The sequence below is a fragment of the Trachurus japonicus genome, chromosome 16 (genome assembly GCF_045865225.1).
Source record: "Trachurus japonicus isolate A0001 chromosome 16, Traja_1.0".
Classification (NCBI taxonomy): domain Eukaryota; kingdom Metazoa; phylum Chordata; class Actinopteri; order Carangiformes; family Carangidae; genus Trachurus; species Trachurus japonicus.
The window spans coordinates 31,419,456-31,434,192 of NC_140922.1; the positions used below are offsets into that span (position 1 = coordinate 31,419,456).

General features: G+C 43.1%; 1 protein-coding gene across 2 annotated transcripts in view; it reads left to right on the top strand.

Annotated features, from left to right (window-relative positions):
* Nucleotides 1-14,737, top strand: part of bbs9 (Bardet-Biedl syndrome 9) — a 290,122-nt gene that overhangs the window by 11,187 nt on the left and 264,198 nt on the right. For both annotated transcript variants that reach the window (XM_085803054.1, XM_085803055.1), the window contains exons 4-5: nucleotides 1,253-1,317; nucleotides 6,286-6,399. In XM_085803054.1, coding sequence (XP_085659180.1) covers nucleotides 1,253-1,317; nucleotides 6,286-6,399 — 179 coding nt within the window. The remainder of the gene's footprint in view (nucleotides 1-1,252; nucleotides 1,318-6,285; nucleotides 6,400-14,737) is intronic.

Sequence of the window (14,737 nt, forward strand, 5' to 3'; positions counted from 1 at the left end):
CTTAGGTCTCGCGCGAGACTTTGAATTAGATCTAGTTTTACAAACATGTCGGCTTGCTTGAAGTAAATAAACTTCTCGGTGCATGTTTGAGTCGCCATCTGACGCTGTCTGTGGAAAAACATTGCGGCTTTGAGGGATGTGAACAGCCGAAGCAGCGGAACTTGCATCCGCTCCCATTCATCGCTGCCGTGGCGATGCGGGGACAGACACAACTACCGCAAAACAGGAGCGATTAAACTGAAAATCTTCAGATTCCTTCTTTTATTTAGACCTAAAATGTTAGGAAAATACAGCCCCGAGTTGAATTTGCCCGGAATTGTCCTTTTAACTTTTAAATCACACAGTATAACTCAGACCAAACCCTTATCAATGAGCTACACACCTACAGTAATTGACCCCCCGATTCCTGCAGCTATTGAGGAACCTCCCGGAAAAGCGAAGTTTCTGGGAAAAGCTGCTGCTGCTGCTGCTGCTGCTGCTGCTGCTGCTGCTGCTGCTGCTGCTGCGGCGGCGGCGGTTTGCCTCGAAGGCTTCCCATATCATCACGCCGGGAGCCCGGTCCAAGTAAATCAGTCTGTTTGGACGACGTCGTGTTTAGTTACCTGCGGTTTCTTTTCGAGCACAGCGTTCATTCTTCAGAGGGTGGTGGTGGTGGTTGGTTGGTGGACGTCTTGGACGCCGGCCCTCGGCCCTCGGCCCTCGACGGGAGAGAAGCACGTTGTAAATATTGTCGGGGGCAGAGCGAGGTGGGCAGCTGCTGAAAGGTTTTGTTTCAGCACCGACTTGAGTGGTTTTTGAGAAAGAAAGAGAGAGAAAAAAGAGAGAGTGAGAGGAGTTGTGGGATCCAGTTTTCTCCTCCCTTGTTGTTCTTCTCTCAACAAACATTACAACAGCGGTTGAGAGTTAGCGAGACGGCATCTGCTGCTCCGCGTCCAGAGAGCCGACAGATACCTTCCTCCTCCTTCCTTCTCTGTGGGTTTGTGGTTAAAGGGAAATGAGTGAAAGTCTAGGATCAGCAGCATCGTCTCCACCTCCGTCAGACAAAACCCGGTGTTGAAACAGAAACAGTCCAGCAGCTGCTACAGTAACGCTGGTGATTTCACAACAACAGTCAAGTGTGAGTGAAACTCAGAGAGACAGGAGGAGTTGAACCACAGGTCTGCCGCGTCCCTGGGAACAGCTCAAACATCATAAACACTATACTGTAATGCAGCTGTAACACACACTCTCTCTGTCTCTGTTTGTCCCTCAGGTGTTCAGACCTGCTTCACCTGGCCGTCCTTCACCCCAGGAAACTGTCCGTCTACTCTGTGTCAGGTAACAACACACCTGCACACAAGAAAGAAGAGACTTCACACAACTTCTCACTGTTTTCATCAGTCGTGTTCAGTCAAAACACCTTTCTCTGTTTCTCTCTATTTACCACAATAAGACATTAACCAAGTCTAAATGCAAACTATATTTAGGCCTGGCAATTAAAGGGACAACGAGGAGTTTTGGAAAAGCGAAGCGTTTTTTTTCACACTAGGCTACATTTATGAGCCTCCGTGCACCGTGAAATTCTTTGACCGGCACAACAAGACAGACTCATGTTTTCATTCATCAAGAATTAAAGTCAGAGGTTGGAAGACGATCAGATACTGTCGTAGTTCCGACCATAAACGGTGATTCGGCGGCGTTATTCTCATAACTCGCCGCGAAAACCGAAAGTAAGGAAACACTGGTCGGCTCGCCCAGCATTTCCACCACCACTAATAATAACAAAATAACGATAGAGACAAAACTTTATATTTATCGAAAATGGGCCCATTAACGAGTGTGGGTAACGTAGATTCATCCACATTAATATGAGACTATTTTATTGTCGCAGAATTTTTCGTTCTGCCGATGGAGAAACTCCTTGTTGTCCCTTTTAATGATAATAATAATAATAGATTTCATTTTAAAAAGCGCCTTTCAAGCCACTCAAGGACACTTGAGCATCAAATAAAACCATCAATAAACAACATCCAAACATCCAAATACAATAAACAACATTCAAAACATAAGCTAAATATAAAATGTACATTCAAAGAAAACAACAATGAGTAAAAGTTGTGCGAAAGGATGGGATAGGTTGAAGTGTTGGAGTTACTAGGGGTGATGGAGGGTAAGCGATCTTAAACAGGTGGGTTTTGAGTCTTGTTTTGAAAACAGGGAGAGAGTTGGTATTATGGATGTCAGGTGGGAAGGAGGTTTCAGATTAAGGATTATGACATAATCACCTGATTGCAATGGTTTCCATTCATCTGTATTAAAACAGCTGGATGAAACTCCCAGAAATGTCATATTTCCATCACTGTTTCCATGTGGTTTTTCCACTGAGGTTTGACTGGTCCTCTTTTAATGACATCTTTGATTTACTTTTTACTGACACATGAGTGGAGCCACAAACTCTTGATCTCAAGGATCTTAACTTCTAATATTCGATGAGCATCTATTAACACTAGCATCATGGATTTAGTTGCAAGCCAATATAGCTCTTCTTCTTCATGTATGTGTATTATTAAACTATGTTCAGGCTTATACTATAATAGTGGCATAAAATGATCAGAAAAAGGTGAAGTATCCCTTTAATCGCACTTTAACAGCATTTTTTGCAACTTCATAGTAGTAGGGCTGCAACTAACGATTATTTTCATTATCAATTAATCTGTCAGTTATTTAAACGATTAATCGATTAGTTGTTTGGTCAATAAAATGTTAAGAAATGTTGGAAAATGTCAATCGGTGTTTCCCAAACCACAATGATGTCCTCAAATGTCTTTTTTTTGTCCACAAACCAAAAAGATATTCAGTTTAATGTTAAATATTTCTGGTTTCTTTGTTCCTTTATGACAATAAAAGAAGCTGAAATCAGCTTATTAATATTTTTTCTTAAAAAAAACTACTCAAACCGATTATTCAATTATCAAAATAGTTGACGATTCATTTTAATAATCGATCTTTGTTCGATTATTCGATTAATTGTTGCAGCTCTACTTCATAGTGACACATCTCCTGGTTTATGGCTGTTTAACACTAGTTTAACAACAGAAACATTTACTGTAGCTAATGTGAAGTGATGGGACGAGTGGAAACACTGCAACAAGGACAAAGAGCGCACCATGATGCTGCCACCGCTTTAGTATAGATGCTGGTGTTGATGTATAATTAATTCAAATATCATGACAAGGAGAGTTTGAAGGTGATCCATGACTAAATCTGACGTTAATTCCCATCTACTGATTACCTTGTTTTAACCAATCAATGACAGGCCTCCTGAGGTGTGTATATTAACCTACACCTGAAATACACAGCATCATAAAAATATGTATGCACTTAAACTTTAAATAACAGGGTATCCGCGGGGTCTTAAAAAGTCTAAAATTTGAAAATCTAAATTTTAGGCCTTAAAGTCCCACTCCCGCGACCCTTTTTGGTCATTTTAAAACCAGCTCATTAGCATGCACATTAGCAATGCACCTCTGGCAGGGGGGCGGAGACTGCGCTGCTTTGCACCCGCCCAGCCACCTCCTCGCACCCCACCCCCCGCTTGCTGACAGCTGGACATTGTACAATTATAGATTCAGCGCTGTAGCGTAAAACTCCACACTGGGATTCGATCCCAGAGTGGAACATAGTCCTTGCTCTGCTCATGGTGCAAGCTGCTCTACCAGGTGAGCTATACCTGTTATACCTTGACAGCTACACCGAGCTGCCAAGCCTTTCACCTCTGAGCCAGATGCAGAGCGGGGCGGGAGCTTGTAGCACTAGTGCCCTCCCCTGGAGCTGTGACACGTCAGCTCCAGTCTCCCTGAAACTGCCAGTTTGAGTCTGCCATTGGTTCACAGCAGTTTGACGGCAGAAAAACTCAGAAATGCAATTTTGCACTTCCTTTTCTGCTGATATGTGCTCTAACACAAGAAAAATGCCACAGGAACATGTGAAAAGCTCAAAAAACACAATTTTCACGGGAGTGGGTCTTTAAAATGTCAGACATGTCAACCGGGAAAATCACAAAAAAGAAAGAGCACAACCTAGGCTGAGATTGGTCAAAAACTACAAATCCCACAATTCTCTGGCCTCAACAATAACAGTAGTTAGTGTAAGTAAGGGAGAGTGGAGCTGTCGGTGAAAAGAGGAAACAACGCCACGTCTGGTCCTGTTCTATGTTGTTTGTTCACACCGTCACCGTTTATTCGTTACGTCCGCGGTGTAAAAGGCCGTGACGCAAAGACGCGATTAGGCGCGAGACGCGGTAAACGCGATTTTTTTTTTTTGCGACGCAATACACCCGATTCTTTTATGGCGACGGGACCTTCGCGTCTTCGTCCTTTTCATCGTGTTTGGTGGGAAGACCCACAAGGGGCTTCCCACCAAACACGAGGAACGCTTTTTTTTCGCTCGAGTTGTGACGCGCGGCCAAACGCGAGATACGCGGTTTATCGCTCGTTTTGACTCGTGACCATTTTGTGTAAATTCGCGTGTTCACGAGCTCGCCCATTTTCACAACAACGACAACATTTTTGGATTCAACAGGCTTCCGTTGTTGTCAGAAAATGTGGAAATTATCAACATTGAGCCGTGGGTCAACATGGAGCACAGATAGACACGCTGCCTCCTTGATATCTGGGGGCGCATGACTTCTGTCCGACTACCCATTTCTCCGACCATACATTTCTTTATTTTTGCGTCCATTAGTCCGACCTCCCACTTCTCCGACTTAAGTAGCCCTAACCCTTAACCTTACCCTAAACCTAACCTTAACACTGTAGAATGGGTAGTCGGAGAAATGAGCCGTCGGACTTTTGGGCAGTCGGACTGACGTATACTCCCCTCTGGTCAGTGGAAAACATTTATCAGATGCTGGAGAGGACGCACCCGTCGCCGTTAAGGATGCACATTCTTATTATTTTTTTTAAAAACTGATAACAGAAGGTCATTATCCAATTAATAACCGTTAACAGAAATAAATGTGACTAGGCTTATGGCGATCGGCAACGCGGCATCCTGAGAGAATGGTTATGTTTTTGGGTTTTTGCTGTGCCGTCCTTTTTTTCTTTTCTTTTCTTTTTAGCGCACCATCCTTCAGACGCACATGCAGACGTCTGTGTGTTTGTTGTCTGACTTCCCTTCACGGGGACGGCTGCATAACGGCCACATAGCCTCCAAGTGATGAATAAGCACAGGACAGGTGCAACTGGAAATAGGCTACTACCAAATTGAAAGGGCAGCAAGAAACGCATTCATACCGGCCCGGTGCCTCAGCACGGTGATCAGCTGAGTTTTCCGCTGAACAGCTGATCTGTGGTGAAGACGTACAGAGACCTGCCACAGTGTCACGGTGCATTAATATAAACTCTATCCTCAGACTGTCCTGACTGTCCCTGAACACCACACAGAGACAACATGGAGCTGTGTGACAGGTTGAGTTTTATTTATCATGATAATTAATACATACTTAGTAACAAGCCTGTAAGTTCAACACATCAGTATGCTACTGTGCTTTAACTAGCCTAGTTAAATAAAAAGATGTAGTTTAATACCATAATATATAGGGGTGACCAAAGGCCAATGTATTTACTTCATGTGTCAAATATTGTGTCGGTCATAATACAGAACAGGTTGTGGCTCGTGTCTGTTGATTAAAGAAGTTGAAATATTTCCATGTTTGTCTATTCTGGGTCACATTAGAAGTCATCACATTTCAGGCCAAAGGTGAAGTGTTGGTGTTTTTACTGTTCTCCAATGTAAAAATGGGTCACGTTTGACCCTTAACATTATTCAAGGCTTAAAGCCATCTGCCTGTTGGTTGCCAGTCAATTAAATAAATAATATATGTTCCATAAACATTTTAAATTTCGCTCCCCAATTTCTTTTTGTGCCCCCAAATAGTTCACTTTAGGCGTATCGTTATCGTAGAGCCCTCGCTACCGCAAATGCTCAATAAAATGCTCCTGCGACGCTTCATTGTGCTTTATTGAATGTATTTTCAACTACAAACAAGCCTAACACGCAACTTACGTATATATTGCAATCAATTTTTAATTTTGTGACTCCACATTTCTTTTGTATGTTTTTTATTTGTCATGATAGGTCTTAAATTTCATCCATAATGGTCTTAAAAAGGTCTTTAAAAGTCTTAAATTTGAGCTGGTGAAACCTGCAGAGACCCTGTAAATAGCTAGAAAATAGTGTCCATGTAAGCATATTCATATTCAAAAACATAACTTGTGTTGTGTGTGTGTTTGTGTGTGTTACCAGGCACGGCGGGCAACGTGGAGCACGGCGACCAGTACCAGTTGAAGCTGGTCTACGAACACAACCTGAAGAGAACGGCCTGTAACATGACTTACGGCACCTTTGGCGGAGTCACAGGTATGTCTGGCGTTGGTTTCACATTTTGCTTTATTTGGCTTTAGCTCGTTACCGTGATCCGTTTACAGCCTCGTCCACCAGTTTCCAGGTGTAAAACATCAGCCGCTCCGTCGTCTACACAGGATTAAAAAACTCCTCTGTGGCGTTGTCTTACAAAAGCAACACGGTGGGGAAAGGAGGAGGAGGAGGAGGAGGACGGGTGTTACAGAATCGATCGTGACGGATTTTAAAACCGCAGGACTGTGTAGTCGCACATGTGGTTATCAGAGGAAAAGTACACTTCATTCCTCTGGGGACAGTAGCTGCTGGGAGAAGGTGTGTGTGTGTGTGTATGTAGTGTTTAGGTGTGTATGTTAGTGAGGACCAGATTTAAAGTGCAACAGCTGGATTGGTGTGGGGTCCTCACAAGTATTAGCAATAATGATAATAATAACTTTTATTTGTGTAGCGCTTTTCATACATTGCCTTGTAACTCAAAGTGCTTTACATTTAGAGATTCATCTCAATTTATTATAAATCAAGAAGCTTTGGTATAAAAATGTGTTTTCAGTTCCTTTGTGATCCTTTCTGTCCTTCCTGTTCAGAAAGGACTGTAGGTACAAACGTGTTTATGAGTTTATTTGTTAGGATCCACATTTAGCCATTACTTGATACATGTGCAATGGCCATGGGGTCCAGCTCATACAATTACAAATATACTAAAAACACCATGAAAAATCAAACTAAAACCACACTACAATTATCCAGATGTAGAAAGAAATAGTTAAACAGTTTAAAGATTTGCAGATACAACACAATAATTGAAGGGATAGTTCAACATTTTGCCACATTGCCATAATCTCTATAGTCACAGCAGTAGGTTCGTTACCTTTAATTGTCGGGGCATGTTGTTTTGAGATCGGTGGGGCAGAGACGTCAGCTGCTCAGTGAACACAAACTCATGAAATACACAATCCAACAACTCCACAACGCTCTGGTGGACAAGTTGTGACCTGCACATTCACCACGCTATGAGATAATAACGTATAATTGTGAAAAATTACGACACATGAAGCAAATACTTGCGTTTTTGAAATTACTCCGCCCAGCAGCCGTGCCTCGAATGTAGTTCCGGCTGCATTTGCCTCTAAAACAACTCTCTCGTAACTCGTAACACTCTCGTTCTGTTATTATCTCATAGCGTGGTGAATGTGCAGGTCATAACTTGTCCACCAGAGCGTTTTGGAGTTGTTGGATTGTGTATTTGATTAGTTTGATGAGGGAAAAGTGAAACTGAGCAGCTCATGTCTCTGCCCCGCCGATCTCAAAACAACATGCACCGATAATTAAAAGTGACAAACATACTGCTGTGACTATAGGGATTATGGTTGCCGAAATGTTGAACTAGCCCTTTAAGTTTATGGAAAAACAAAGCAGAACAAGAACAGCTGGACATTCAGTGGAGAAAATGTGTGAGAGACTCAAAGTGTTGAAGGTTAAAGATCAGACGAAGGTGTAGGCGGAGTGAGAGTGTTATTAGATGAGTGAAGGTCCTCACAAGTATAGAGGAACAAATGTGTGTGTGTGTGTGTGTGTGTGTGTGTGTGTGAGAGAGTGTGTGTGAGAGAGTGAGTGAACATCTGTGTATGTGTCCTGGCAGATGTGGTAATTGGCTTCACTGGACAAATACATGAAGAAACTATAAAAGTCTGTAAGAGGAGCGAAGAAGGATGGAAACAGAGAGAGAGAGAGGGAGAGAGGTCATGTAGCTGCTCTGTTGGAAACCAAGTAGGGGAAAGCCCTCGAATAGTCGACATCCAAGAAAAACATGCACGACGCACACACACACACACACACTCTCTCTCTCTTTCTTACACACAGACACACACACAGAGCAACAGACATGCTCACACGGGGAACCCCCTTTTAACCAGAGAATATGGCGTTTCCAAATAAAGGCTGTATTGTCAAGGTGTGTGTGTCCCTGTATGTGTATGTGTGTGTGTGTGTGTTGCCAAGTTGTGGCCTGGCAGAGATGGACCCTTCATTCACTGCATGTTTACAGACTCTGTGTGTGTGTGTGTGTGTGTGTGTGTGATTGATAGGAAGAACAGTGTGTATGGGCTTATTAAAGCTGCTGCTGCTGCTGCTGCTGCACGTGGACGCTGTGTTCACCGCGCCGAACCTGAACGCAGCATCGTCGTCGTCGTGTTTCCACATACGTGTTTTTGGATCTGTCACGGGAGCTCTCACACACACTCACACTGTCCAACAAACACACACACACACACACACACACACACAGAGAGACACACACACACTTGAAGTCTTTGTCCAGTGACGCATACGCACACACTCTTTACATTCTTGAGGTTTTCGTGGATGCGTTTTGTCCACATTTGACATGAACGTTATACAAACACGACAGCAGAGACACACATGTAATGTTGCATGTTACAACCACATATAAACATAAACACACACACACACACACACACATATATAAACACACATACACAGTGCCGTGCTCTCTCCTCTTGTCACCTCTAGATGGCAGCGCAGGCTCTACAATTCTATTAACATGAACGTATGGGATCATGTGTTGTAGCAGGGAAAGTCCCATTTCTACAACAGGGTCTCCTCTCATCAGCAGCAGGGTCAGGGGTCGGCTGCAACACACACTTCAGCTTCTCTGGATCTGAATCTGGTGGAGGAGATTCAGTTTATTGCTCTAGGACACTTCAGTTTGGGTCACAGAGCTCAGAAATGCTGCACAAAACAACGATTTCAACTCTAATTTTAGCTTTTAACAGCATTGAACCGGTCACAGTCGTAACATTTTAGGTAACGATTAATTGTCGTACAAATAATACAATTTCCTGATCATTTTATGCCACTATAAGCCTGAACATAGTTTAATAAGACACACCTGAAGAAGAGGAAGAAGGAGAAGGAGAAAAGGAAGAAATAGAAGAAAAAGAAGAAGGAAAAGAAGAAGAGGAAGATTTTGATTTTTTGATTTTTTACAACCACACTTTATTCACAAATCACAGGACAATATCAGCCACTCATTTTACCCAACCACAGACTTATCTATTTATAAAAACCACACCATAAACACACATTCATACATACAAACACACACAAACAACCCCAAATCAATCAGTCAATCAATAAATGAATAAATAGATATTCTGTCAGTTGTTCAGCACACTGGTAAAAGAAAGTTCATTGTTTAAAACAGCACACAGGACGTTGTTGTGGCACCAAATGTCTGAGAAGCTTCCCAAGTCTCCCATCAATCTATAAAATGTGAACTCCAGGAACTCAAGGAAGAGGAAGAAAGAGAAGATGAAGAGGAAGAAGAGCCATTTATTGGTTTTGCTACTAAATCCATGAGGCTAATGTCAATAGATGCTCCTCTAATATCAGAAATTAAGCTTCTTGACATAAACAGTTTGTGGTTCCACTCATGTGTCATTACTAAACCATAAATGAAACAAGAAGAGGGGGGAGCCATGAGATGATGTCATTAAAAGTGGACCAGTCAAACCTCAAACAGTCGTGAACGACAAGGAAACAGTGAAGGAAACAATCTGACATTTCTGTTTGTTTCATCCAGCTGTTGTTTCATCCAGATGAATGAAAATCACTTGAACGATTATGCAAAAATAATTATAGTCAGACAAAAATGTTGCAATTATTGTGACAGATCTAACTGAGATTAAAAAAAAAGAAAAGGCAGCATCGAACCAACAAGGTAACAGACCGACACAGCTTTGATGAGACAGAGAATTAACCAAGTTTTAAACAAACACTCAAAAAAAAGACTAAGGCATTTGACAGTGAACATGGTTTTATATATATTTATTTCTTCTACATACAGTAGTTGTGCAACAGTTTTAGTTTTAGGCCCTTTAGATGTTTAGATTATCCTCCAATCCATCATGAAGGAGCATCTGAGACGCCTCTGATCGGTCCCACATTTACTCTGCAGCGAGACAAAGACCTAAAAGTTACAGCCAGCGTCAAAAAACAACTGTTTTAATTGACAGAGCAGAGAGAGGAAACATCCAAACAGCTGGAAACAGAAACTTTTAACAGTAAATACTAAGAAAGAAAGCAGAAGAACTGGACTTATCCAACATAAAGACGAGCATACAGCAGCAGCAGCAGCCATCTTTATTCATTCATTCATTCATTCATTCATGCCACATGTTTTTATTTGTTCTCATTGAGTCGTGGATCATCACAGAGCATCTGAGCTGCTCCTTCCTCCTCCTCCTCCTCCTCCTCCTCCTCGTTACTGTTTCACACAGTTTACATGAAAATGAGCTGATCTCACGGTTCAGTGGCTGGAACACACACACACACACACACACGCACAGACACACACACACACACACAGACACACACACGGAAACACACACACACACACTGGTACATAATGGTTTGCAGACGTACGTTCGTTCGTTCATGTACAGATACAGAAATAAGTGTGTGTCCGCAGTCAGAGAAGCACACAGGGAGTTTTCACTGTGGCTGAGATGGTCACGGCCCCGAGGCCAGACCAGCGTGTGTGCGTGTGTGTGTCTGTGTGTGTCTCTCTGTGTGTGTGTGTGTGTGTGTTTCGTCAGCAGAAAGTGTGTGACAGCAGCTCTCTCTCTGCTCTCTCTTTTCTGCTGCGAGTGTGTGTTTGGATTTAGCGTGTGTGTGGGAGTGTTTTTGCAAGTCGTGTCTGCTCTTACACGTGAATATGCATGTGTGTGTGTGTGTGTGTGTGTGTGTGTGTGTGAGAGAGTGTGTGTGTGTGTGTGTGTGTGTGTGTGTGTGTGTGTCTATAATAGCAGCCATTTAGCCGTGCTGCAGCGCTGTAATAGCAGCTCTATACTAATACTGCTCTAATAGCCGGGCTGCCTTCGGGTTTGGGTCACATTCAGGCCACACACACCCACCCACACACACACACTTATAGATATGCACACACACACATACACATACATATGGACACGTGTGCAATTCATACACTCATGCACAAAAAATATTGGCGCACACACACACACAGAGTGCACCAGTGTGTGTCCAGCAGCGTCTGTGCTCTGTTGGCTGCAGTGTGTGGTATTAATGAGGCTAACACAGGCCTGTTTCCTCCGCTGTGTGAGTCTGAGCACCGGCGTTACCGTTGGCGACGCTCTCGTTCTCATACCGGACTCTTTAACACGTTATACCTCCTTCAGGTGCTTCTCTTATTATTGATGATACAGCAGCGAGAGTGTAGAGAGTGTGTGTGTGTGTGTGTGTGTGTAGTGTGTGTTGTTCGGTCGTCAGGGTGGGAATCGACCACCCGACACCTGACAAAGCCACAGAGTTGTTTGTGTTGGCGGCCGCTCCTCTGCTCAGGTGGAACTCCCTTTTTTCTGTCCGTCACAGGACGACGACTGCTGCTGAAACATTAAAATCTGACTTTTTTTTTTTTTTTAAATGTTTGGTGTTTTGGTTTTCTACACCACAGGGTTTGGTTTGGGTTCTCTCATCTCGGCCGATGTATTTCAGGCAGTTCTGGTTATAACAAAGGTGTGGTGGGTTTCCTCATAACTTCATTTCCTTATAATAAGTGATATTATTGGTGTGTAAACTGGTAAAATAATTGTTAATTTAGTTCTTCTTACATGTTAAATTTTTGTTGAACTCAAGACTTAGATTTGAAGGATTAAACCTGCACAAACTGATCTTTTATCTCTTTGTTTTAGCTATAACATGACAGGAGAGTAGTCATGATGATACCCAAGAGTCGGCTTCTGCTGAAACATCCAACGTCCGTTTTTAGTTACAGTATGTTGTTTTTTGGGGCATTTTTAGAGAGTCTAGGGGGGATGACTCTTTGACACGTTATACCTCCTTCAGGTGCTTCTCTTATAATTGATGATACAGCAGCGTGTAGTGTGTGTGTGTGTGTGTGTGTCTGTGTGTATCGGTCGTCAGGGTGGGAATCGACCACCCGACACCTGACAAAGCCACAAAGTTGTTTGTCTTGGCGGCCGCTCCTCTGCTCAGGTCGAACTCCCTTTTTCACACACACAGTAAAAAAAAGTGAAGCACCAATCTTTTCCTGTGTTAAAGGTTAAAGGGATAGCTCAACATTTTGGCAAATTGGCCCATTGCCATAATCCCTATAGTCATAGCAGTAGGTTCGTTACCTTTAATTGTCGGTGCAAGCTATTTTTAGAACGGCGGAGCAGAGCCGTGAGCTGCTCAGAGCTATGCTACGGAGGCTCATGGGAAGTGCCTACAACAACTTTTCCAGTATAATTGGCCTTTACTTTGATAGGACAATATGAGAGACAGGAAATCAGGAGCGAGATAGACTAGGGATTCAAGCCGGATTCAAACCTGGTGCTGCCATGTTAACGATTTATATTTTAATCATTTCTTGGGTTTGTTTACTGCGCGTTCACACCAAAAGTTTCCAAAGCGTCAACACGCCGTAAGTCAATTCATTTTCAATGAGAGCCCGGCGACACTGAGCGACCAAAGCGTCAACTGGCGTCACCGCGCTTCCAAAGCTTCACCAAACGAGAAGCTGAGCCTTGGTTAACTTTAGGGTAATTAGCTATGACGCGGTTCAGCAGCAACCGGCGGCAACCTGTCAGAATACAGATGTCCTTCGGCTACCTTTTTTTTTCTTCTTTTTTTTTGTCCTTTGTCTCCCCAATGACCAGCGCGATCGAACTTTGACATCAGTCACGTGACGAGCGATCAAAACGGCTGAAAATATTTGCCGTTGTGGGAGCTGTCTTGTCTGAAACACACCCTTTGAGCGTTTTTGACGCTTTGGAAGGTTTTGGTGTGAACGCACAGTTACAGTGACAGAATGAGAAGAATCAAAACCAGGGAACAAGAAGGAGAAGAAACAAAGAGCAGGATGATGATGTGGACGTTACATTTGGCCTCAGTGTGTGAATGTAAATCCATCTCTGTGCTGACCAACACATTCACATGCTGCTGCCTCATTATACCAAACACACACACACACACACACACACACACACACTCACACACCTGCAGGTCTGCGGCGTGAGAGACCTTGTCCTTCACTGTGTTAACGGCCACCCTGAACTGCACTCATCACACACACACACACACGTGTTTACACAGGATAGGTGTGTAGGAGTGTGCGGCTTTTCTTCCTAAATCCTTGGTGATAGATGCTGAGTGTGAGTCTGTGTGTGTGTGTGTGTGTGTGTGTGTGTGTGTGTGTGTGTGTTGCGCTGTAGGTGGCTGTCTCCCTGACCTCTAGTTGATGGCAGTGAGAGTTTTAATAGCGCGTTGAGGCCTAATTATAGTTCTCTGGTCACACAGCCCCACTGCTTTATGGCCTTGTGTGTGTGTGTGTGTGTGTGTGTGTGTGTGTGTGTGTGTGTGTGTGTGTGTGTGTGTGTGTGTGTGTGTGTGTGTGTGTGTATCAGGCCTCTCTCCTGTAACAAACACACACAGTCTGTCGCACACTTTCATACCCAGAGCCAGGTGTATGAGTGTGTGTATGTGTGTGTGTGTGTGGAGGTGTTAATGTAGATATCAGATTCAGCCCGAGCAGAGAAACACACCTCGCCGCTGCTCAACACGACATCACGGCTGAAATGAAACAGAAGCAGCGAGAGTCGTTCTGGATCAACGCTGCTTCAAAACCTCACAGGTTTCAAACTAAAACTAATCTAAACTAAACTAAAACTCTGCCTCTTCCACTCTTTTTTACACACTTTGTCCAAATAAAAATGTTCCTGTGTTTACTCGTTGCTGAATTATCCCTCGGTAAAAGAAAAAAAAAAACCCAAAAAACCCAACTCCAGGTGTGTTTGTTTGTTTGTTGAGCCATTTCTAACCTGGTTGGAAAGTGAAAGTGTGTTTATTTGGTTTTAAAAATTAATTCTCAAACTGTTTTATTATTATTTTTATTCCTGATGCATCTGATGTTTTTTTTTTAATCTGTTTTTCAATCACTCAGTAATAACAAACAGTGGAAAACTTCATTGAATCCAAGAACACATGCTTAAAGGGATAGTTCAACATTTTGGCAAATTGTCCCATTGCCATAATCCCTATAGTTTTAGGAGTAGGTTCGTTACCTTTAATTGTCGGTGCAAGCTATTTTTAGAACGGCGGAGCAGAGCCGAAAACAACTCTGTGTGGTAACGTTGTGTTATTATCTCATAGCGTGGTGAATGTGCAGGTCACAACTTGTCCACCAGAGCGTTGTGGAGTTGTTGGATTGTGTATTTGATGAGTTTGATGAGGGAAACCAAGAAATCCCATGAGCCTCCGTAGCGTAGCTCTGAGCAGCTCACGGCTCTGCTCCGCTGTT